Below are 25022 nucleotides of genomic sequence, written 5' to 3' on the forward strand. Positions count from 1 at the left end.
TGGGGTGGAATTTCTCTTAAATATAAAAAGACAGAGAAAGTGCACATTGGCTGTTTAAATTCCATTTGGACCGTGTCCAATCAGCACTCAGAAACCTCTCCCTCTGGTTAGAGAAAAACGAGAAAATCCAAAACCGAGAAACGCTTTCTTTCTACGTATCAGTCGAAGTTCATCTACAAATCACTCATTAGCGAATTAACAGATTCACTAATGAGGGGCATCGTGGAAGGGCATCTTCGCTCGATGGTTCTAGAGAGGTTTAAAACCCACCTCTCCCAAAACCCAAACCCTAAACCTCTCCCTCCCATCTCACCATGGGTCGGCTCTTCAGCCTGCAGAAGCGTCGTTCTAACCCACTGGTGGTCGGAGATGACGTCTTTGAAGACCTCGAGAATCAGGCGAGAGCTTGCCATTGCCATCCGGTAAGAAACGGAGCCATCGACGATGTCCTGGAGAGAGCTCTCTTCGAGCCCAACCCGGAGCACGTAGCCGATGACGGAGGAATGCCGCTGTGTTACACAGGAATACGAGGACTCAATGCCCTGACTTTCTTACTTCCCATGGCCGTCATCATTGCGCTTCAGTACTTGAAGAAGATCGGAGCTATTTCAACCCTTCTTCTGCTTTCAACAACGCTCGCCCTCACCCTCCGCCCGCCGCAGTCGCTTCTCGAGTACGTCAAGCTGACTAGCCATTGGGCTTTGTTTGGCATCCTCCTTGCGTACCTCCTACTGACCATCTGCGCCACTTCAGCTGTACTGTTGATCTCTCTGGCGACCTGCCACCATTGCACCTGCACCTGGACGGGTTGAGGAGTCTCCAATCGTTCTGGGTTTGTTTTTGTGGGTTAAAATTTTCAATTTTCCGAGTTGTTTGTTTGATTTTTTTTTTGGATCGTTCGATTAGGGCTTTCACTTTTCCTCAGCATGTAATCATCTTGTCGGAATAAGGTTTTGACTTTTCGTTGTAATTGGTTTTATATTACTCCGGTGTATGAAAATGATTATCAATGGAAATTTTCACGTTTTAGGGGGTGTATTGTATTTGGATTTATGCAGACTTTTTTTAATTGACAGACTTTTTGAAAAGTCCACAGACTCTTTAAAAAGTTGATAGACTGCTACTAATTTTTTATTGCTATTAGGGTTCCAAGTATCACAATTGAACAAAAAAAAAAAATCATATTCAAGAACTACAATGAACATGTTGGGTATAAAAAAATATTGATATCATGAAATATTAGAGAAAAGATAAGAAGAAACAAGAATGAGAAATGATAGATAACCAACCTCTTTGCGCGCAGATTGAAAACTTTGATAGATTTAAAAAAAAAAAAAAAAAATCTTTGATAGACTTTTTCAAATCTTTGGTCTGGTGGCTAGAAAATTATTGGAATTTGGTATGTATAGTTAACACTACAAAGTCCATGATTATCCTTATTTTCTAATTCCATAAGTATGAACGAAATTTTGAATACCTCTGAACTTTTATTCATTTTTAAAAGTCTTAATTAATTACCCCTAGATTTTTGTGGAATTTATAAAGTCTTTAAAAATCATAATTGAATACCCCAATACTTTCATGGACTGCTGAAAGTCTATATATTGAATACACCCAGACTTTTAAATTTCATAGATTTCTTAAAAAGTTCTACTAATTCCATATATAATAGTATAATACCCCCTTAATGGTTGTTCTTACTTCTACTTTTTACTATAGTCAAATTTATTTACTGCCTCACCGTTATAAAAAGTAAAACCTTAAAAATAGAACCAACCGCCCTCACCCCAAATCCAAATTGAAGCAGGATGAAGCTAGAAATTCAAGCAGAAAGGTTTGATACGTGAGTTGCTTGCACTTTTTACACGACCCACTATGTTAAGTATTCAGTTGAAGTTTTGTAGCCGAAAAATGAAATTTTGGTACCTATAAATGAGAATGAGATGGTAAATGTTAATGTGAAATTCTGACCTATTAACTCTTACATCTGCAGGTGGTGCTCTCGGAGCTGCAAAATAGGTTCAGGGGATGCCACCGTGCAAAAAGTCAATGCAGAAGTCGGCAGTGCCCCTGCTTTGCCGCAGATCATGAATGTCACCCAGATGTGTGTCTCAATTGTTGGGTTAGGTAAGGAGTTTTATATTTAACATTTTTAAGTTGTGTAATCACTAATCAGATGGCAATATAATAACCGAGTGGTTTCTTCGAAGTTTGTGTCTACTTTTTTTTCTTCAGCATAAATCAACTATTTGAGTGTGATGTCATATGATTTATTTTATTGAATGCAGGCACATCTATTACTGTCTGCTGAAGTGAAACAGGCTATTGAGTGGACTAAGTGCAACCTCGGTGGTCACTATTCAGCTGATTCAGTTGCTGTTGGTGCTGACTGCTGAGGCTGCAGAAACAGCTCAAGAAAGTGATGGCCAACGTGGTTTACTTGTGTCGTACGTATACATCTGAAAGAGTTGCTGCAAAAGCCCCTCCGTTCCAAGGAAAAGCAATAGTCTTGTTTTAGGTGAAGTCTGGTCTCTTGATCTTGTTAGTTCTTTGGCATTAGTCTTGTTTCCACTATGTCAAAAAGGCCTTCAGACAACAGAACTGTTCTGTCGTCTGAACGAACAAAAATGTGTCGTCTAGTACGATGTCGTCTCTTGGGCGTATCGAACGACAGAAGAGTTCTGTCGTCTGAATTTTCAGACGACAAAAAAAATGTGTCGTCTGATGAGTTTTGCATTTTGGGAACATTGTGATCTGTTTCTTTAAAAGCATTCAAACAACGGTTTTGTATTGTCTGATAAACAAAACAATGACAGTATTTTTTAAATATTATTCTGTGAAGCATATTGCAAGACTTATTTGTGTGGTCTGAATGCCCTTAAATAAGAAATATGAAGACTCATATGTAGTGTCTTCTCTCATACAACAACAATTAAAAGTTGTGCTAATTTACTTTAAACGACAATTATATGTGGTTGTAAGGAGCATCAGAGGACAATTAAGTGTCGTTCTAGGGTAGGTTTGTATGACATTTAAGTGTTGTGTGAAAGGTCTTTTATTAGGTCTTTTATATTGTCTGTGAGTAATTCCAACCACACTTATTTGTTGTTATTATACGCTTTAGCCAACACTTTCGTCTAACTTACGTTGTTGTTTTGCCATTTAGACTACAATTTTCTGTCGTCCCAATGCCAAAAAGACAATAGACTTCTAATTGTTTTTTGTGTTGTTTTTGTTCAGCTGCAACCACACATTTTAGTGTGCTTTGTTGTAGCTTGCAATTTGAGATAACACATATTAGTAGTCCCCTGTTACACTTGGTATGCATTCATCTAAACATTAAAATTGTCCATTCATAAAACCATAAAATACACATCCAAAATCATTCATTGCAATTTTCACCAATCCACCATTGTCTACATGAGACAAACCTAATCATGAGCATTAGTTCAAAATGGCCCATATCTACTAATCTGAATCTGCAGACAAGTCCAAATTCTTAATGAAGGAAGAATTTCTACTAGACACAAGTTAAATATAGGAACTAGCTAGTTGTACTACTGCATTACACCTGGTGGCTTCCCCTGGGGATCACGTAAGCTCCATAATTGTCCCTTGACAGCTTCCTACACAGAAGCATGCATGATTATCACTAAAATGGAGGAGAAACAAACATAACATGTTAATAGGAAATCTCAATTAAGATGCCAGTCCTGTAGAAATGAACTAATATAACATGACCAAGCATACTTGGGGCACTCATATCCAATGGTCAAAACAAGAACAAATGCAGCTGTCTACTCAAGAGAAAGATTTTATGTGTGCATATGTGGGTGTAGCAGTCAGCTGGGAGTTGAACATCTCAGTCCTATTGAAAATGGATGATACCTGAAGAACTCCCTTGGTTGTGAAGTCAAATGCAGTTGAGAGAGAGAGAGAGAGAGAGAGAGCCAAAGTAACGTCATTACTACTAAATTCAAGCTAGCCTTTCTATATTAACTAATACTATCAACCTTGAGGTATTTTAGTTATTCAGACTAGAGCTTCATCACGCCTATATAACTTTATTCATATAGAATAACTGAAGTGACTGTGGTTCGTTGATCTGATTTGTTGAATTGGTGCTCAATAAACATCAATATATTATACCTTAGTTGTAGTCCAAACCATGACCATTGTAGTTGCAAGAATCTCAATACTCCCCAGCGGAAAAAATTGGTTTTGCTCCTTCAATATTTTTTTTTTTTTTTTTTTTTTTTTTTTAATTAAATAAGGGATGAGGCGACATTAGCTCCTCGGAGGTAGACGATTCAGGGAGCAAGTCCCACCCTCAAACCCGAAGGTGAAGGGTCTACCACACTCTGGGAGCCCGCCGCCCGTCCCCTTATTTATTTTTATTAATGAAAGTAACAGTACATAATGGGGAGGACATAAAACCAAGGCCCCAGGGAAAACACATTTGAGAAGAACGAAAGCAACAAAACAAAAACAAAAAATTACATGAACGAAACCAACAAGAGGAAGAATCATGTTTGACGGTAAGAAGATCTTGAAGAAGCATCAAAGCTAAGAGACTGCAATAGGAATTGGGGAGCCTCATCCCACCAAAAATTACCAACATGATCTGCTCCATAATTAGCCAGTGCATCTGCAGCCGCGTTCCCCTCACGGTAAACATGAGACACTTGAACATTCATTTGACTAGCCAGGTGCAATCCATTTTGCCAAAGAGTCCGTAAGCGCCAAGGAATCAAACACGGCTTTTTGAAATAGTGAACAACGAGCATAGAATCTGTTTCCAGCCATAGATAATTCCAACCCTTACTCCATGCAATTGTCAAGGCTTCTAAGAAAGCATAGACCTCAGCATCAATAGCAGAAAGAGCATTCACTTTTTTTGAGAAAGCACCTAAAAAAACCATACAGTGATCCCGGAAGACTCCTCCTGAAGCCGCTTGGTTTAAGTTTCGGAAGGACCCATCCGTATTAGCTTTCACCCAGGGAGAGTCAGGGGGCTTCCAGGCAACAGGGATAAACCTAGGGGCACTCGCTCGCAAGGGTGATAAGCCCAGAAGCTTGAAAATAGGACGGTTGTTAGCAGTTGAGCTTGCATGCTTGAAAGCCAGGCTGGCCGAGTCTTTGAGGGTATTAAAGAAAAGTACTTTGAATCGATTAGGGGAAAAAATCCCTGTATTGTGCCTCAACCGATTTCGCTCATACCAAATGCACCACAGTAAGTTACAACCCGCAATATACCAAAGTAATTTAGTAGAAGAGTTAAAGCCATTCAGCAAGGAAGCATTGAAATAATCAGTTAGAGCCATACCCGGATCAAAGGCTCGTTGGAAAAGAAAAGAAAGCCACTCCCACAAACGTAAAATCTCTATTTAGTTGCATAACTAATTGAATATTCGGAAACACAAAACAGAGTAAGCTGTAAATAAATAAACCCAATTCGATGGAATATATGTTCTGAGGGAGGTAACCCAATTTTTTTTAGTAAACCTCTTAATTGGCGCTCAGATCCATATTTAGAATTGAGGGAATATATGTTCTGAAGGAGGTAACCTACAATATGAGGAAAGCAAAGTGGACACAATGATCTGGTCATCTATATGTAGAAAGAATAAAAATCAACTTGATGAATTTCATGCACCAACCTTCCGGGGCAAAGGAATGAGTTGATGGCGGCAACCATGCCGATGTAAATCCAGATTTTGCAATATCTGGAACTTTACTTTCTAAATTTTTCCTCCAGTGATATCAGCATGCTTGCAATCTCTGCATATATACAATATACAAGTTTAAACACCCACACATTCAGAAGTTTCAGAGTATGATTACACTCTCTGTTTAACAAAATCAACATACAGTTGGTAGCTTCTTTTGGTAAGACTTTCACCTGGTACAAAATAGGTCCTCTAACCACAAAATAGGTCCTTCAAAACACACAAAAGTACCCAACCTTAGAACTCTTTAATTGAATAGTTATTCATGACTTAGTAAGATAAACAACCAAAAGTAATGAATAAAAATACTCCAAGACTACGTGGTAACCAGAGTAAAGCAATTTAGAATCATTTTGTCAAACACCTTGTGTGCATGAAAATTTGATGCTGAACAACAAAAGAAAACCAACAAAATCACACTACAAATAACAAGGTTCCAGCTCCTCTTTCAAGAGTCAAAACAAAATGAAGAAAGAAGGAAATTAACCTTCAAAATCCGTTGAGAAACCAAAAATATTGATCTCCCCATAGTTTCGTCAATACCCAAACCAAACTCAATTCTTATCGTTTATTCTCTTCTCCGACCTAATTTCCTGTCCAAAGCAAGTTCTCTACCCACTCCTAAAAGCTCCAGCACCCTCCCTTTACAAGTTCAGATAAGAACAATGTTTGAATAGCCAAAAGGTAAACTAGTTTGGTGTCTTTCTAAACTCTAGCCACGTCAAGCAATTATAAGAGCAAACTTTAAAGAAAAAGAAAAAAAAGAAGAAGCCTTGTTTCAGTCCACACAATAGCAAGCACAATAGAACAAAGATAATACAATAAAGAAGAAAAAGAAAACAATAAGCACAACAGTGGGACAATACCAAGTTACTAGTCTAGGTAACAAGCACTCATTAAAAAAAATTACGGATATCACAAGAAGACAACTCTCTCTTCCTATGCAGTATAATCAGGCAGAACTGCCATCTTATAGTTATGTTGATTGAAACTTACTACAGAGAATGCATTCTGCAAGAAGAGAAGTCTTTATCATAAATCAAGAGATTGACTAACAAATTGCTATTCATTGTTTCCTTTATTATTACAGCAAAGGATGATCTGAACTAAAAGTTTTGCTAACTTAAAAGGAAGAGAAAAAATGACCATGGTTATGTGTTAGAATGACTAAAATCTCAAATGACATCCTACATTATGTCAGCAACAATGGAAACTTAAGAGTTTATAAGTTCTTCGTAATATGATAACAGAAGGGAGACCACTGCCACTTACAGGAAAGAAGTCAGTTTAGAGGCTACCTAGAAGAATATGAGAGTCATTAGTGACAAGTAACTACCCAGAGCAACCCCAGTTACAAGAATTTCAGTGAGCCTCCACCTGTCGGGAACTGGAGATGGCTAGACCCTGCCTTTAGGTATTGTCATGATAGAACCTGCATCAATACCAGCCTCTCAATCTCCAAAGTAATATCAGTGGGGAAATTGATATAATGAAAGGAAAATATCAAAGCAGAGAAGTCCTTTGCATCAATCCTATGCAGAAGCAAAACAGGAACAACTAAGAACAATCCATAAAGCTCTATACTTCTAGAGACCTGCAAATTTCAGAAACTTTACCCTGCACTAAAACCCCCCCCCCAAAAAATCCTCCTTCAAACACACTTGCCTCCCAAACCTCACAGTTTACCAACCCCAACCAAACTTTAGAGATTTAACTGAAAGACAAACCATGATACCAAAGAGGAAAACAAGTTTCTCATGTAAACAAATAGGCAACCAAATAAAGAAATACGAACTAGAAAAATAGATTTTTAAAACTATCCGATTATACGACCAAAAAAAAAACTATCCGATTAAAAATCAAACCTCCACAAGCAAAGAAACCACATCACCGTTCATATAGTCGATCGTCACAAATGAAATACTAAGAGACCACATCGTTGTTCATATGATCAATCATCACAAATGAACTACTGAGAGAACCAATACTTGACAGATTATCGTTTCTCAAGACCATGATTTCAACTCAAAGCAGAGACCAAAAGAGCAATATAGAAATCAAGTAAAATCGTAAAGTAAAGAAGTCACTCACAATTGGAGAATTGACATTTAAACAAATTGAAAGTCTAACCATCTCTAAAACACAAGGTAGAAATCAAAATACATAAACAAAAGGTCTATTATCATTCTGTCATTGTAAAGGCTAGAACAACCTATAATAAGAAAAAGATCAACTAAACAACAGCAGCCTCCCAAATTCTCAAAACGATAAAAGAGAAAACAAAACAAATAAGTATAGAGGTCACACAGCTCAAAACAACCGATAATCATTAGGCCACCACAAGCACACCAAACCCACACCCTTCTCATTTACTCAAACATCACAATACTTTACTTGACTCTGAAAAGTGATAGACGACACAAACCACTTCACAAGACCAAGATTAAAATCCAAGCAATCCAAGCAAGACCAATAGAGAAATAGAAATTGAAGAAAGATTGAAATCAGAAGAGTCACTCACAATTGGAAAACAACCATAGATACTGAACAGGCCGAATGGAAACCCTTCACTTCTGAAATCTTCCTCCCTTTGCCTTCCCACAGTTCAGTTTCAAGAGCAGCAAAATCAAACTCCCATTCTCCTTCGTTCATCTCCTTCTTCTTCTTCTAACACCCAAATCGAAACTCACACCATTCTATAGCTTTACTCTCCTCCAATCTAGAAATACCCAATCGCAGCCTTTGAGGAAAGCCCCAAACTCTCCAATTCTCTCTTCTCATTCCCTGTCCGTCTCCCTCTTTCTACTTCTCGTTCTTCTTTCTTTTTTAACCAGTCATGCTCCCCTCCCTTCTATTTTCCTTCTTTTTCCTCTTTTCATCTCTCTCTTCTTCCTTTTCTTTTCCCTATTTTCTTTCTCTTCCCCGTGCTCCCTCTTTTCCCTTCTTCTTCTTTCTTTCTCCCTGATTGCCTTGCTTTTCTCCTCCTCCCTCTCTTCTCTTTCTTTTCTCTTCCTTCCTCTCTGTTCTCTTTCCCCTTCTTCTTCTTCTTCTTTTCTTTCTTCCCTTCTTCTCCCTGTTTCTCTTAATTTCTTTCCCGTCTCCTTGCCTCACTTTAGTTGGCAACCATCATTCTTATCTCCCCAAATTTAAAAGAAAGCAATATAACAAAAGTGATAAACTAAAACCCATTATCTAATAACCACATATATATATATATATATATATATATATATATATATATATATATATATATATATATATATATATAACAGAACTAACTAAAGAAACTACCACAAAAGGAAGAAAAGGATAAGAATTAAGAATATAAAAAGGTCTAACTCACAGATAGAAAATCAAATAGGCTCCAAAATCAAGTACGGGATGCCTTCCTGTTTCCTTGCCAACTGCAAGTTGGTTCCCTGCAGCGAAGACCATGTGTGAAAGTTGAAGGAGGTGAACAATTGCAGAGCCTAATCTATGCCTACTAAAATTGGTAAACTTAAGGTCCAGATATATGCTTTAATACAAAACTTGCCCATTTAGATCCTGGATTAGTCTCTAAGATTAATGTACCATCAGGTGAAAGAAACATACCAATATCAGTCTGCTGATTGTGTTTCCTTATCAAGGCCAACAAAACAGAAGAAACATGTTACAAAATAGAAGAACAATTATCCAAACTCAAAACCCCAAAACCCAAATCAGTTTTAATTGAAAGAAGAAAGAGTTCTTGTCAAACAACATGGAAAACAAAACCCCAACACATATCCATTTCAATCGAAGGAAAACCACATCACTAAATCGAAGACAAATCCCCAAGAAAAAATCCCAATATAGCTATATCCATTTCAATCACCCCATCCCCAAATAGAAGAAAAACCTAATCGAAATCAAACCCCAAAATCAAAATTTTGGATAATAAGCAAACCCAAAATCTGCAGATAAAACCCTAAAATCTATCGAAGATTGAACCCAGTCGAAAAACTAAACTAAAAAACAATTGAAACCCTAAATTGCTTACCAATATCAGAATCGAAAATAGCTCTATTTGTTGCTGGAGAGCTCCATTAATCCAGATGCAAAAGATGAAGTAGAGACTGAGAAGAAGAAGGAGAAACAAAGAAGAAGAATCCAGAGAGTGAGAAGATGAAAGAGAGAGTGAGAATCGAGATCTTGGAGAGTTGAGAGAGAAGGAGAGAGGCTGGTGTTTGAGTTTTTCGTTTTCGCAGGTTCTAACTAGGTCGAGCTGAGAGAGTTGAAGGACAAGAGAAAATGACTTTAATTAGGTGTCGAGGTCTATCTCTATGTAAAAAAGCACAAGTCAAAATAACTTCAAAAATTTTAAAACAAGCTCCACACTCAGACGACATTTAAATGTTGTCTAAATGTCACAACATTTTCTTGTCAACTAGAGTTCAGCTATTTGAGAGGGAAAAGTACCTGATCAAATTTTGGATATCCCTCCACATTTGAGATAGGAAATCATCATCTTTTACAACTACACAAATGTGTCGTCTGAATGCTCACCATTTTTTCAAATTGAACGAGTATGGTTTTAGTCTATATTCAGACAACACAAAAAAAAATTATGTCGTCTGAAAAACTCAGACGACATAAAACAAAACTTATGTCGTCTGATGTGTGTCGTCTGAAGCACATTTTGGCATAGTGTTCTTACTTGGCATTAGTTTAATGATAGACTTTCACTTCACCGGAAGTGCTCACCCAAGGGATGGTGGTGTTAAGATGGGTCTAGATTTTAGAATACTATCTGTGAAATTTTTGTCCCTCAAAAGTTTCTTCCAACTAGAATTGCTTCTCTTATTCCGTCATCTGTTTCCATTTTAAAGGTTTGGTTTTGATAGTTCTAATTTTGAGATGTTGCAAAAGTCATACAATATTCTGAAACAATGTGATTCTAAACAGAGCTGATGTGTTACGAGAAAACACAGAAGCTGTTGTTGCAGCATGTGATGCTGCCCAGGGAAGATGGGCAAAACTACTTGGGGTTCATGCTCTTCTTCATCCTAAGTTGAGATTACGGGAGTTTTTGAGCATATATGACATCGTGCAAGAGTTTGTAACTGCTACAAAGAAGGTATTAGTTTTTATTTTATTTTGTTCTTTTTTCAATACTTTTTGTTTACTCTCCCATATTTGTTTTTAAGTTTTATGATTAGACAATGTGTTATACATCTCAATGTGTGCCAACATATTCAGATGGGGGGGAAAACAGGGATTTAGCATTAGAGGAACACTACAGTCACGGGCCAAAGCCTTCCTCGATTTTTAGCACGAATCATGAGTTAGTTCTAACTGTGCTTATCTATATATAATTTCAGTTTCACCTGGTATGGTACTTTAAGATAATTGCTTTGCTTTTTGGTGTTTGTAGATGACAAAAATTAAGGCAGTTCTTGACCAAGAAGCATGGGTGGAAGTAGATGTTCCTGATGAATTCCTGGTTACTGTCACTTCATTATTTTGTTCTGAAGCATTGGGAACCGAGAACCTGGATGCTTTTCATGGTAGTACCGAAACAAGCTACACTGAGGTGGCCACAAGCAACAATAGTTCACATGTGGTGGATACAGGACCATCATTTACAGATCAGCACATTAAACGAACTGATTCTACTGAATTATCTAGGGATATGACTGGAAAGATAAGTCTACATATGCTCCTGGAGCTGAAAAGAATAAGGCTGATGTTACAAATTCTGTGGCTCAGAACAGCCACAGCAATATGAAGGAGAGGGGAAAGTCAACTTCCCAAACCATTTTGTGCAAAGATGTTGGTTTTCAGATGGTAAACTGGTCAGTTTCTTTGTTTCACTCTGATTTTTTTTTTTTTCCTTCCCTTATATCTACTTGTCTCATTCCCCTGCTATATGTCTGCCAATACTCTATTTTCCGTAACGCCTAATGCTGTATTTGGAGTCTTGTTCTGTTGTGTAAGTCTTTAACTCCGTTTTCCTTCAATCTTTGTTTCCCTCCAGTGGCCTGATATTGATGAAGATGTTGTCAGAGTACATTGATATGTCCAACTTTGTTTCCTCAGAAGTTATTCTCAGAGGTTGTTCATTGTTGTTGAAATTTTTTAAGTTTTAAAATACAAGAACATGTCAGCTTGTTCTTGGTTGCAGGTAACTTTCCCTCAGTAATCAGTTGATATTGTGTTTACAATTTACTTTATCAATCTGCCACATAGATAATGGAATATGGTTATGGAAGATTCGAGATTTCCATATCTACTGTTCTTGTATGTACATGTCTTCAAAAATTAAACCGTTTCACTGACTTTATAAGTAATGTTTGGCCTTCAACCCAGCAATCCCCTTTTGACTATTAGGAAGCTTCCTCTCTTGATTTTATAGGACCTTAAAAATCACCTTGATCATTTTCATTGTTCATATTTTAGAGTAGTAGAATAGTGCATACCTTTTCGATCGTTTGGTTAATTCTGATTTATCTACCAACCAGATCATATGTGGTATTGCAGGTATCTGGTCTGAAGTTGATAACTTCTAAACACTTGGCCTTGGCAAGTCAAGTCATCAGTTTCGCATATGCTATTATTTATGGTAGGTGATTATAACTTCAGTTATTACCAGAGATTTGGGGGCTTATTCTCATATGTATGCGTTCACTTTGAGGTTTTTGATATAATTCTGTAATACATGATCTTTGTACTGTATGGACTCAGTATCGGTTATATCTTGAATCCATACGTAATTTCTGCTTAGAAATGTAATATACTCAACTCTTCAGTTGTACAATATGTAGTTATCTAGATTAGATTTATTTCTGCTTTGACCATGGAGCTCTTGTTTAAATTTCCTGACTTTATTTATTTTCTTTGCTTCAAGAACTCAGGCAAATTCATTTTTCTGAAAGTACCTGAGACAAGAAAGGCAATGTTGCCATCTGAAATTTATTAGAATACATGATGCACACAAGATCATATCACAAATCACATAACACACAACCTGCACAAGAACAAAACAATTATGCAGCACACCAGAAGCTTTCCTAGTCCCGGTAGGAGTAATCACCTGGATTGACACTTTCAATCCCTGCAGTCACAGCTTGTCCAAGAGCATTCATCGAGGCAGACATCTTCTGAGATCACGAATGAGCAGCTGCACAATGGAAGAAAGTCTTCTATGTTTCAACACCAGATGCTTCAGAATGGGGCTGAGAATGTATGCAAAAATGCAGTGTTGAACATAGGGACTTTCTCCTCCTTATATATTGGCCAAAACCTTATCTCGGACTCATCCCATAAGGAGTCCTAGTTTTACTTCATGTTTATCAGTTTAGGAGACATAAAACTTATCACAACACTTCATGTTAATCAGGTTATTAACAATGAGAGTCCTACTCCTATCAAGAGATATACATCTCGATAGGTGACTGGTATTAGAGTTATAATCACATATTTCTTGTTATTTATTTAGGTAGATCAATTGTTCTATTTACTTAATGCTTTTAGATAATGTTAAGTCCACTTAATTCTAACATTCTCCCACTTGGACTAACATTGTCTATTTGCAGAACAATTCAACTAATAACTTGAATTAAACAACAACTGAAGTGTGCACTTGAAACATGTAAAAACTCATATCTCATCCAGCTCGGTCAAGCACAGAAAATAATGCAGAATTCAGAACCAACTAAGTTTGGAACAAACACATTGGTTAAAAATCACTAACATCAGCTACTGTATTCACATGAGCTCTAAGTGATAACAAAAAACCATATGGCAAGTATATCTACCTGTAATGCCATAATACTCGAGTCCATCAGAATGATTTTGGTAAAACAAAATCTTGACAACAACCTCTAAACACCAGTGAACTTGTAGTTGTCTTCTATAACTGTAAATCTATGCAAGCATAGCAGTTCACTTGATAACACACAGATATTCAAAATGAAATAATTAAAATAAATGCCTCACACAAATTAACTATCAATGAAACAATTTCTTTCTGGAATACCTCAATTTTATTGATAAATTGCAGATGCAAAATACAAGTATCTGAAAAATTCAAAAAACTGTGATGAAATTATTACACAGAAATAAAAATTCAAAAAATGACTCAACACTCCCACTGAACTCAAGATCTCAAATCAGGTAATACTCCCATGTTCTCAGTATGTCTCTTAAAATTCACAACTGATAAAGCCTTGGTAAATGGATCTGCAAGTTGAGATTCTGTGTCAATATTCAAAACAGTGACTTCACCATGCTTCACTCTCTCTCTCACACTATAGTACTTCAAATCAATATGCTTGGAGTTGTTGGATCTCTTACTGTTCTTGCCAAAAAATACTGCAGCTTCATTATCACAGTAAATCTTAAGTGCATCTGACACAATCGAACTTAAAACTTTGGTCTGCATTAAAAAGTTTTTAATCCATAACCCTTCACACATTCCTTCATAAATGGCTATGAATTCAGCCTGCATAGTGGAGGTAGAGACTAATGACTGTTTCATGGTTTTCCATGCCACAGCCCCTCCTGCAAGCATGAACACATAACCAGATGTTGATTTCTTTGAATCTGGATAATTTCCTGCAAAATCTGAGTCAGTATAGCCAACTAGTTCTAGTTGTTTGACTTGCCTATATACCAACATGTGGGATTTGGTCCTCTGCAAGTATCTAAGTACCTTTTTTCCTGCAGTCCAATGTTCTTGAGTAGGGTTTGATTGAAATCTAGACAAAATTCCAACTGCAAAAGCTAAATCAGGTCGAGTACAGACCTGTGCATACATGAGGCTGCCTATTAGTCTAGCATAAGGCTTGCTATCCATATCAGACATCTTCCCCCCATTTTTGGAATTTTTATTCTTTGACAGTTTGTCTCCTTTTGTCATAGGAGCTTCACCTGATGCACAAGTTTCCATCCCAAATCTCTTTAAAACTTTTAAAATGTAGTTTTGTTGAGATAAGCCTAATAAACCATGTGCTCTGTCTCTCTTGATTTCAATACCTAGAACATAAGAGGCTTCTCCTAAGTCTTTCATGTCAAAATTATTTGACAGAAAGGTTTTGGTGTCTTTAAGTAACTTAATGTTACTGCTAGCCAAAAGAATATCATCCACATACAGTATAAGAAAAATAAAATTATTTCCAACTGTTTTCATGTACACACATTCATCAACTATATTTTCTGTAAAACCAAATGATGAAATCACAGAGTCAAATTTCTTATACCATTGCCTAGAAGCTTGTTTAAGTCCATAAATGGATTTCTTTAGTCTGCATACATGGTTTTCTTTTCCAGATTTCACAAAACCCTCAGGCTGCTTCATATAAATGACTTCATCTAATTCCCCATTTAAAAATGCTGTTTTAACATCCATTTGGTGCAATTCCATATTATAATGTGCCACTAAAGCCATTATAATTCTGAATGAATCTTTTGTGGATACAGGAGAAAAGGTTTCAGTATAGTCTATGCCTTCCTTTTGTGTGAAACCCTTGGCTACTAATCTAGCTTTATGCCTCTCTATGTTACCATTAACATCCCTTTTTGTCTTGAACACCCATTTGCATCCTATGGCTTTCTGGTTTGGATTAGGTTTAACTAGCTCCCATACTTTGTTTTGACTCATGGATGAAATCTCAGCTTCCATGGCTTTTTGCCATTCTTCAACTTCACTGCTTTCTAATGCATGTTTAAAACTCAATGGATCATTGTCTTCTGCAAGGACATCAATTTCTTGCAAGTAAACTGCATAATCACTATCCTCCCCATAAACTGGTCTTCTTTCTCTCTGGGATCTCCTAAGCTGAGGGTTGACATTCTCTAATTGCACATTTTGAGCTACATCAGGTGCTTCACCACCTAGGGCTACTGGTTCTACTGAATCTCGATCATTAACTTCATTTTCTGAATTAGCAGTTTGCATTTCATTTTCAGATATTAAAGGTAAAATTTTTTCTAAAGTCTCATTTTCTACAATTTCTTCAAATTCTAAAGACAAGTCTTCAAAACTTGTATTACAGACTACTTCATCCAAGAATTTTGCTTGATTTGTTTCAAAAGTCCTGGTTGTATGATGAGCTGAGTAAAATTTATAACCTTTCGATTTTTCACAATATCCTATGAAGTGGCAACTCACTGTTTTGGGATCTAACTTCTGTGTCAAAACATTAGGTGTTTTAGCCTCAGCTTTGCATCCCCAAACATGACAGTGATGCAAGCTTGGCTGTTTTCCACACCAAAGCTCATAAGGTGTCTTTTCTACAGATTTACTAGGTGATCTATTGCAAATGTAATTTGCAGTCTTAAGAGCCTCACCCCATAAATATTTTGGCAGACCTGAAGTACACATCATACTTCTCACCATGTTTAACAAGGTTCTATTTTTTCTTTCTGCTGTTCCATTTTGTTGAGGGTTGTAGGGAGTTGTATACTGAGCCTTAATGCCATTTTCTTGTAAATAAAGTGCAAAAGGTCCCTTTTGCTGGCCTGCTTCAGTATGTCTACCATAGAACTCTCCTCCTCTATCAGATCTCACTACCTTAATTTTCTTTTCAAGTTGCAATTCAACTTCAGTTTTGTATATTTTGAATGCATCAAGAGCTTGTGATTTTTCTGATAACAAGTAAATATAGCAGTATCTAGAGAAGTCGTCTATAAATGTGATGAAATAAAAATTTCCACAGAGTGTCTTATATTTGAATGGACCACATATATCTGTATGAATGAGTTCTAAGAGATTTTGACTTCTTAAAGCCTTTTTCTTTCTGCAGTTTGTCAATTTTCCCTTAAAACATTCAATGCAATCATTCAAGTCTGTATAATCCAATGCAGGCAAAATCTTATTTTTCTCAAGTGTTTTAAGTCTTTCTTTAGATATATGGCCTAGTCTCCTATGCCATAACTTTGCAGATTTATTATTGAATAGAGTTCTTTTAATACCTGTAATGTTGTTATCTGCATTCATGTTTTCATTGTTCTCAATCAAAAGAATTTCCTGCTTAATAACAGAACAATCCAATCTCAAATAATTATTTGAAAACATTCCACAACCAATGTATTCAGAACCCTGAAATAATTTTATTCCACTAAAATCAATAATGAGTTTGCATCCAATTCTAACTAAAAGACCTACTGAAATAAGATTCCTTTTTAAGGAAGGAATATAATAAACATTGTCCAGAAAAATAAATTTGCCTAATCCTAAATCGATCTTCAGGGTTCCAATAGCCTTAACTGCTACCCTTGTTCCATTTCCCACACAGACCTGCTGCTCACTTTTCCTTGGTGCCCTCCTCTTTGTTATACCCTGCAGTGAGGTGGTAATATGAATAGGTGAGCCTGAATCTAACCAATAAGTGTGTGAATCTACATTTATAAAATTAACTTCTAGAGAAAAGACTGAATTAGGAATTGACTCACCCTTCTTGATCATCCAAGCTTTAAAGCCACTGCAGTCCCTCTTCATGTGCCCTATCTTTTTACAGAAATAGCACTTATACTTAAAGACTTTTCCAGTTCTAGCTTCTGCAGGTTTCCCAGCTACTTTAGTGATGGTGGTCTTCTTAGGCTTAAGTTTATTCTGCTTTTTCCACTTTGGTTTCTCAACCAGATTAACTGTAGTGGTTGGTACTCCCTCTCTCTTAATTCTTTCCTCCTCATCCACACAGATTGAGATTAGCTTGTTCAGGTTCCATTTGGTCTCTAAGGCATTATATGAAGTTCTCAGGTTGCTGTAGGTGTTTGGCAGAGAATGAAGTGCCACATGCACCACCTGTTCATCTTTAACTCCCATGTCTAAGTCTCTGAGCCTAGAGTTAATGTCAATTAGCTGCATAATGTGCTCCCTCACACTGCCCTTACCAGAGAAACTCAGTTCATTAAACTTCCTAGACAACCTAGCTGCTTCAGCCTTGTCACTCTCTCTATATTTGTCTGCAATTTCTTCCAGAAAATCCATGGCTAACTCGGGCTCCACTATAGACCCTTTCACTGTGTCTGACATAGTGCACCTAATAACATTTTTGGCTTTCCTGTTGCTGCTATACCACTCCTTATAATGCCTCCTATCCTCATTTGTACTTTCAGAATCTAGTTCAGAAGGCTGATCCTCTATGAGGCAAAGATCCATGTTTTGATGCATGGACAGATAAAATTCCACCTGATTTCTCCACTTCTTATAGTTCCACCCATTAAGCATCTCAACCTGACCTAAGGTCACAACAAGAGGTCCTAGACAAAAGAAAAATAAAAAACGTGTAAGTTACTGCAGTATTTCATTTTCTGTGTGTTAAGACTGTATTTTAAATTTTATGTGTTTCATGCATAAGTTCAAAAGTAGGCAAACATCACAGAAACACAATCACAAACAATAACCCCATAAACTGCAGTAATATCAAGTAATGCCTTTGTGGCATAAAACTTAACATTCTTAAGGTTCTAAATCATCATGCTATATCCTACATATACCAGTTATTAGTTGAAACAGTCATACCTTTAGATAAGAAAAGTTTCAAAAAATCAATATAGGTATTTATGTTTATACATGATGCTGTACCATAATCAAGATTACACAGTGAACATCTTCTTTGGAAGAACAAAATATAAGTGTAATTTTAAAAATAGCAACACAAGTGTTAATTTGTTTAATCTTTAAGAATTTCTCTGAAAAAGATGGATTGCTTTGTGCAACATGATCAAACTGTAACCAGAAATTCACAAATCAAAAGTTAATAATATGTTTTGCCTAATTGTTCACAGTTTATTAACTATATTCTGCATATATGAGAACATAACAAGATTGCAAAAATTTACATACTGGGAGATTTGTACTGAATTCTTGTTAGTTCCAAAATCATATTCAACTGAAGACAAGATTATCAAGGATATCAAGCATAGACATATTTGTGCATCAGAATCATCACATCCATACATTTATCAACAATCGCAGATTCAATCCATATTCCACACATGATATTTATATGCAATATGACAACCCTTTCCATATGCTAAACAGTAATCCATATGACAACCCTTTCCATAATGCAGAAATTGAAACGCAAGTTCTGATTTCTCAGAAAACATACCTTGGCCTCTGCTACAGCGCTGCAACAATTATTTTATAGCGGAAGCAAAAAGAAAAACAAGCAACAATTTCAACCCTTTCCATATGATCCAATCGATTCTAAAGAGGGGTCTTGAATCCCATAACTGAGAATTCAATCTCAGTAAGCCCTACTCAATCCGATCCCTAAAGCATAAGTGACCGTTATGTTCTAACGGTAATATTCTTTAAATAATATATAAATTTTGGACTCGGGTTTTGGGCCTATTTACTTAATGAGTTGGATTAATAATACCAAAAACGGGTTAAACAATACTTAATGCCTGCTTTACAATAAATAGAAATTATATTTTATTTTCCAGAAAATAATTTCATAGTATGGTTTTCTAAAACAAAACGCATGATATGTGTTTTATGAAATTCCTAAGCTTTGATACCATTTATTAGAATACATGATGCACACAAGATCATATCACAAATCACATAACACACAACCTGCACAAGAACAAAACAATTATGCAGCACACCAGAAGCTTTCCTAGTCCCGGTAGGAGTAATCACCTGGATTGACACTTTCAATCCCTGCAGTCACAGCTTGTCCAAGAGCATTCATCGAGGCAGACATCTTCTGAGATCACGAATGAGCAGCTGCACAATGGAAGAAAGTCTTCTATGTTTCAACACCAGATGCTTCAGAATGGGGCTGAGAATGTATGCAAAAATGCAGTGTTGAACATAGGGACTTTCTCCTCCTTATATATTGGCCAAAACCTTATCTCGGACTCATCCCATAAGGAGTCCTAGTTTTACTTCATGTTTATCAGTTTAGGAGACATAAAACTTATCACAACACTTCATGTTAATCAGATTATTAACAATGAGAGTCCTACTCCTATCAAGAGATATACATCTCGATAGGTGACTGGTATTAGAGTTATAATCACATATTTCTTGTTATTTATTTAGGTAGATCAATTGTTCTATTTACTTAATGCTTTTAGATAATGTTAAGTCCACTTAATTCTAACAAAATTGATCAAGTAGCTCAGGTTTGTCCTCCTACATCATGAAACAATGTCACCCTGGTTCTGCATTGTTTATTTCAGTTTGTCATACTTATACCTGTGATTTTTCTTCATACTTTTTGAAAGCATGTTAGGCAACTGTTGTACCATATGAACTTTTCACATGCTAGTATTTGCTGTATACATGTCAGAAGCAAAAATTAATTACTGTTTTCTGATTAAAGAAACCACTATTTGCTTAATAAAGCTAAAGATAATGGCTATCAGTAAAAGAAATCTTTGTACTATTTGTACTGGCTTCATTTTTCTTCGTTGATAAAATCTATTTTTCTTCTTTAAGAATAAGAAAAAAGACAATCAGGAGTCATAGTTTATGTTCTACTGTTTCTTTAGATTATTGTGCTAGTATGTCTGTTTGTAATAAATCCTCGAATATTTAATATTTCATCTTATACAATTTGTTGTTTTTCTCATTCATGGCTCGTTTTTCAATTGAAAACAGGATTATAATTAAGGTTCATAGAGATGAAATTTATACAAATTAAGCTGGTTCAGATCATGTGAGAAAGGTTATTGGTTCATCCACTTGGGTTGCCTCATATTGTAGGGAGCTGGAATAGACCAGAAGATGCTGACCCACAGCCCAGTCGATCAGTTTGCTTGATCACTTACCAAGGTAAATGCCATGCTGATGCTCATCTAATAAGTATTGGTGTCTTTGTCTTGCATGGTTGTTATGGCCTCACTCTCCAACTCCTTGCCAGGAAGGTGGATACTTGCAACATGTTCTAACTTGAACTTTACATGAGGTTGATGTTCCAGCAATTTTCAGGTAAGTCTCATCTTTAGCATGCAATGGATTGTTGAAATTTGGGATTGTCGTTGCATCTCTATCCAGGAATTTGTAGTCAGAAGTTACATCTATCTCTGTGGGATTTTAATCCCAGCTAAAGTAAGTCTTGAAAAAACACAACAAATTTGGGTGGCCCTTCCAGAGCTTTTTTTGTTTCCTTTCCGATCACTGATTTAGCCAAAGACTCTATTTCTGTAATTGGTTGTGAAACTCGATCCTGCAAACTAATGATTAATATTGTTTTTATTTTTCAGGCAAGTAATTTTAGATTTTCATTCACAAATTCCAGAATCATTTTCACGCTTAGAGTTCAGCACACACCACAAGCCAAGGACTGGTAATGCCCATTCAAATTGCTCCCCCTGCTTGTATACTTATTATCCTGTTTATTGTAACAAATCTTTTCACTGTCTTGGATGCATTCGATCTTTGCCTTCTGATAAACTGAGTGAATCTGGTATGCCAAACTGGGACAAAATGAATTCTTGGTGCAGAGATTTGGGTCAGAAGCTAGTAAGTGTTGTTGTGAAGTGTAGCAAATCAAGTGCTTCTTTGGAGATGGCTAATCAGATATTAAGGATGTCAAGAGCCAATTTCGGTCTATGCATTTCTCTTGTACAATTTTGATTGAGGTAAGGGCATACTGTCTCCCTTTCTAGTGTCATGTTTTATGTACAACTCATGATTAGTTTCTTGGAGAACACATCCTTAAAAGAGTTGGACAATAAAAAAAATGTAAATATTTAGTTTTACTTCCTCTGTCACACAACCATTCTATTCTTGTACATTTTTGCTTTGCTTAATGGATAACTGATTTTTATTTTTATTTTTGGTTTTTCCAGGTTTTGCATTTTTTCTGAGATGTATAGTCCCGTAAGAAATCCAAATATTTGACAAGAAGGTTCTTAAAAAAACAGATTTCTTCTTTTTTTTGCACTTACACTTCGTACTTTTTTTTTTCGAATAACTTACACTTCGTACTTACTAGGTTAAAGATGAAACCAAAACGGATGTGACGGTTTTCAGGGCATGCAATCTGGTCATTAATTTAGCTCTTTAATTGCTGACATGTTTTAGATTGAATCCACTTTTTGATGACCTAGCACTAACGTGGACTGCCTAGTCATTCGGGTATTGGCATGAAATTCTTTGATCGGAGGAGTGGATCCTGTTCGACGCCTCTAAATTTAGAGTGCAAAACTGTCTCTTTTATTGTCACTGATTGCGGATGTGCAGCACTAGTCATGCAAGTTGTTGATGTCGATGCGCTCATCGACTTATCTTTAAACAATGACAGAATATCACAAATGGTCACTCAATTTTTACTTATTTGACACTTTGGTCACTCACATTTTAAATATATCACTTTGGTTACTCAACTTTAACTCTGTTATTATCACTTTTGTCACTTAATTAATTTTTTTCATTAAAAAAAAATGATTTGCCACAATATTAATGATATTTTCATCCAATCAATTGTGAAAAATTGAGAAATCTGTGTTAGAATGATTGGGAGAAGTGATTAAAGTGAGATAAAATGTCATTTGGGTGATTAAAGTGATTGACAAAGTAATAGTTGAGTGACCAAAGTGTCGAATGAGTTATAGTTGAGTGACCATTTTTGTGGAATTCTCCCTTAAACAATTGTGACCTGAAAAAAGATAAACTCTATGCGTAGTTCTTCTTTTGCCTTATGACAATAAGGACTTTCATAAAGTCTTTTACAAGATTTTACCTTTATCGGCACTAGACGTTGAAGGTCTAGCTAGCAGAGCTCCTAAGAACCAAAACGGCTGTGACGAGGTGATAAGGCGAGTTGCTTAATTATCTTCTTTGTTGGATTATGGTAAGGCGAGTCCCTTATGTTCTCTTGTTGACAAGATGATCAGTTCCTTTGTATTCTCTGTGATATTCAACGCTAAGGTTGATACTCTGTGCGAGTAGTTGTAGATGTTTGATTGTCGTGCCTGTATAATGCCTAGAGTCCTAGAGACTCTTATTTATAGGCTTAGATTGTTAGTGTGAGTCATCGTTCCCTATTAGGAATAGACTACAAGGGAATATATTGTTGTAACTACTTACCTTGTATATGTTGTGTAGTATAGTAGTACACAATAGTTGTAGTACGATTGTAATCTGTTTATATACACCACAGAATGGGTATAATAGTATATCAGATAATTTATTTTCTCAACCTCGTTATATTTGACTTGGTATCAGAGCAAAGATCCGAAAATGACTTTGTCTCTTTCTTTCAGTTTTTCCTCAATCCGAGGAAAACAATTGGGTTAAAAGCCAATTTTTTGGTCAGGCTCTGAAACGACGTCGTTCAGACGTCCTCTTCCTCCTGTTCGCTCGGCTTCGTCTTCAGCCAAAGACAGATCGATCCGTCCCAGGTCGGTCCGTCTCAGATTGCCGACGCTCTTCTCCCAAACCTTCAGTCCAGACCGGCCTCGTCTTGTGTCCCAGACCACCTTCGTCTGCCTCTGACACCAGATCGATTCTCTTCTGCCTTCGTTTGCCTCAGATCGTCGAATCCCTTCAGTCGACGTCCACGATTGTGACCTCGACTCAGTCCGGCGTCGCACCACTTCCGGTCGTCCCTCTCCCTCGGTCAGACCAGCTCAACTCAGTACCCCGGTCCACTCGGTAACCCTGTCAACTCGGTAACTCGGTCAACTCGACCAACTCGGTCAATCCCAACAGTTTTCAAAAAAAAAAAAAAAAAAAAACATAGATATATATATATGTTTTTTTTTTTTTTTTTTTGAAAACTGTTGGGATTGACCGAGTTGGTCGAGTTGTTGGAATATCCTCTTTTTTCCGCTGCATACTCTGTGATTTTTGCTACTGTATTGTTGTGATGGGTGGTGATCAAAGTGAAGGTCAGGGTTCTAAGGCCAATGAGGTTCAGAAAGTTGAGGTCTCTGTTAAGAGCTCAGAAGGTGGTTCTTTTGGAGGTACCAAACTCACTGGTACCAATTTCCGAACATGTAAGAAGATTATGTCCGTTTATCTTCGTGGGATACACAAGATGGGACATGTGACAGGAACAATCAAGGTTCCTAGTGAAGATGACATAGAGGCCTATGCTAAGTGGGAAGATGATGATGGGTTTGTAATGTCCATTTTATTTAGAGCCATGACTGATGATGTGCTACAGATGGTAGAGGAATGTGAAACTGCTGAGGCAATATGGAAGACGTTGGGAGATCTCTATACAAATGAGTCTGATTTTATACAGGTTCATGAACTGATGTGCAAAGCTGCAGGAATGCAACAGAATGGGCAACCAGTGTCAGTGCTTTTCACCAAGCTGAAGAATGTATGGGCTAAAATTGATCAGAAGCGTCCTTGCAAGATCAAGAATCAGGAAGATCTTGTGTGGTACCAGAAGGAGAAGGAGCTAGAAAGGGTTCATGTTTTCCTGAGAGGGCTTGATGAGAAGCATAGCAGTGCCAAGGGAGAATTGCTCAGAATGACAGACCCTCCTAGTTTGAACACAGCTTTTACATACATCCGCAAGGATGAGTCTCAGCAGGAAAGTGTCAAACATGCACAGGTTGAAGTATCTAGCCTAGCCATTCAGGCCAAGTCACCTGCACCTTTCCTTCAACAACAGAGTTCAGCCCCACTTCATCAGCAAGGTTTTCTACAAGGCTTCACCAACCGTCCTCGTCCTCAATGCTCTTATTGCAACGATCTTGGGCATGTTCGGGAGACTTGTTGGAAGTTGAACCCACACCTTAAACCTAAAAAGCAAGGTTATCGCCTTAAGGGGAAAGCAGCTGCGGTTCACTTGGTCCAAGAACCGGATTTCTATGGAGTGGCTGGCCAAGATCATCATACAACAGGTGGAGCTACCCCTACAGCCTCTATAGCTGGTTGAGGTAAAATTGGTATGGCTTTAAAGATTTCTAACTTTGTTGGTTCTGATACATGGATTATTGATTCTGGTGCCTCCGATCATATGACTTATGACAAATCATATTTTACTGAATTGTCTTCCCCATCAGTGTCCTATGTAACCAATGCCAATGGTGAGGCTTTTCCTGTATTAGGGTCAGGGTCAGTGCGTATTACTCCCACTTTAGAACTTCATAATGTGTTATATGTGCCTGACTTATCTCATCACTTGATATCTATCCCACAATTGAACACTGAGTCTAAATGCTTTGTAATCTTTTATCCTATGTATGTGATTTTTCAGGATCTTCTCACCAGGGAGATAGTCGGTCGGGGGTATCTGAAGGGCAGATTGTTCCATCTGGATCAGACATACGCAGGAGAGAAACCAGGAGCACAGTCCCGAGCCGCTTTGACTTCGACTTCTGATAAGCTAAGTGAGATTTGGTTGT

General features: G+C 37.0%; 1 protein-coding gene and 2 long non-coding RNA genes across 3 annotated transcripts; 1 reads left to right on the forward strand and 2 right to left on the reverse strand.

The window, feature by feature from the left end:
- Positions 1 to 4526: 4526 nt before the first annotated feature.
- Positions 4527 to 5324, reverse strand: LOC133742818 (uncharacterized). Its single transcript, XM_062170497.1, has one exon. It carries the CDS (start codon positions 5322 to 5324, stop codon positions 4527 to 4529), a length of 798 nt encoding a protein of 265 aa, XP_062026481.1.
- An 84-nt stretch (positions 5325 to 5408) lies between these two features.
- On the reverse strand, positions 5409 to 8547 carry LOC133742290 (uncharacterized). Its single transcript, XR_009862469.1, has 5 exons — positions 8251 to 8547; positions 6217 to 7161; positions 5872 to 5939; positions 5661 to 5781; positions 5409 to 5568 (listed from the first exon to the last, which is right to left on the reverse strand). It is a non-coding gene; the product is annotated as an uncharacterized LOC133742290 (long non-coding RNA).
- Positions 8548 to 10952: 2405 nt separating this feature from the next.
- Positions 10953 to 12666, forward strand: LOC133742292 (uncharacterized). The gene is made up of 4 exons (XR_009862470.1): positions 10953 to 11034; positions 11125 to 11545; positions 11728 to 12312; positions 12598 to 12666. It is a non-coding gene; the product is annotated as an uncharacterized LOC133742292 (long non-coding RNA).
- The last annotated feature ends 12356 nt before the right edge of the window (positions 12667 to 25022 follow it).

The sequence above is a fragment of the Rosa rugosa genome, chromosome 4 (assembly GCF_958449725.1).
Source record: "Rosa rugosa chromosome 4, drRosRugo1.1, whole genome shotgun sequence".
Classification (NCBI taxonomy): domain Eukaryota; kingdom Viridiplantae; phylum Streptophyta; class Magnoliopsida; order Rosales; family Rosaceae; genus Rosa; species Rosa rugosa.

Coding starts and splice junctions, on each gene's coding strand:
- LOC133742818 (XM_062170497.1), bottom strand. CDS start 5,324: ATGGCTCTAACTGATTATTTCAATGCTTCCTTGCTGAATGGCTTTAAC.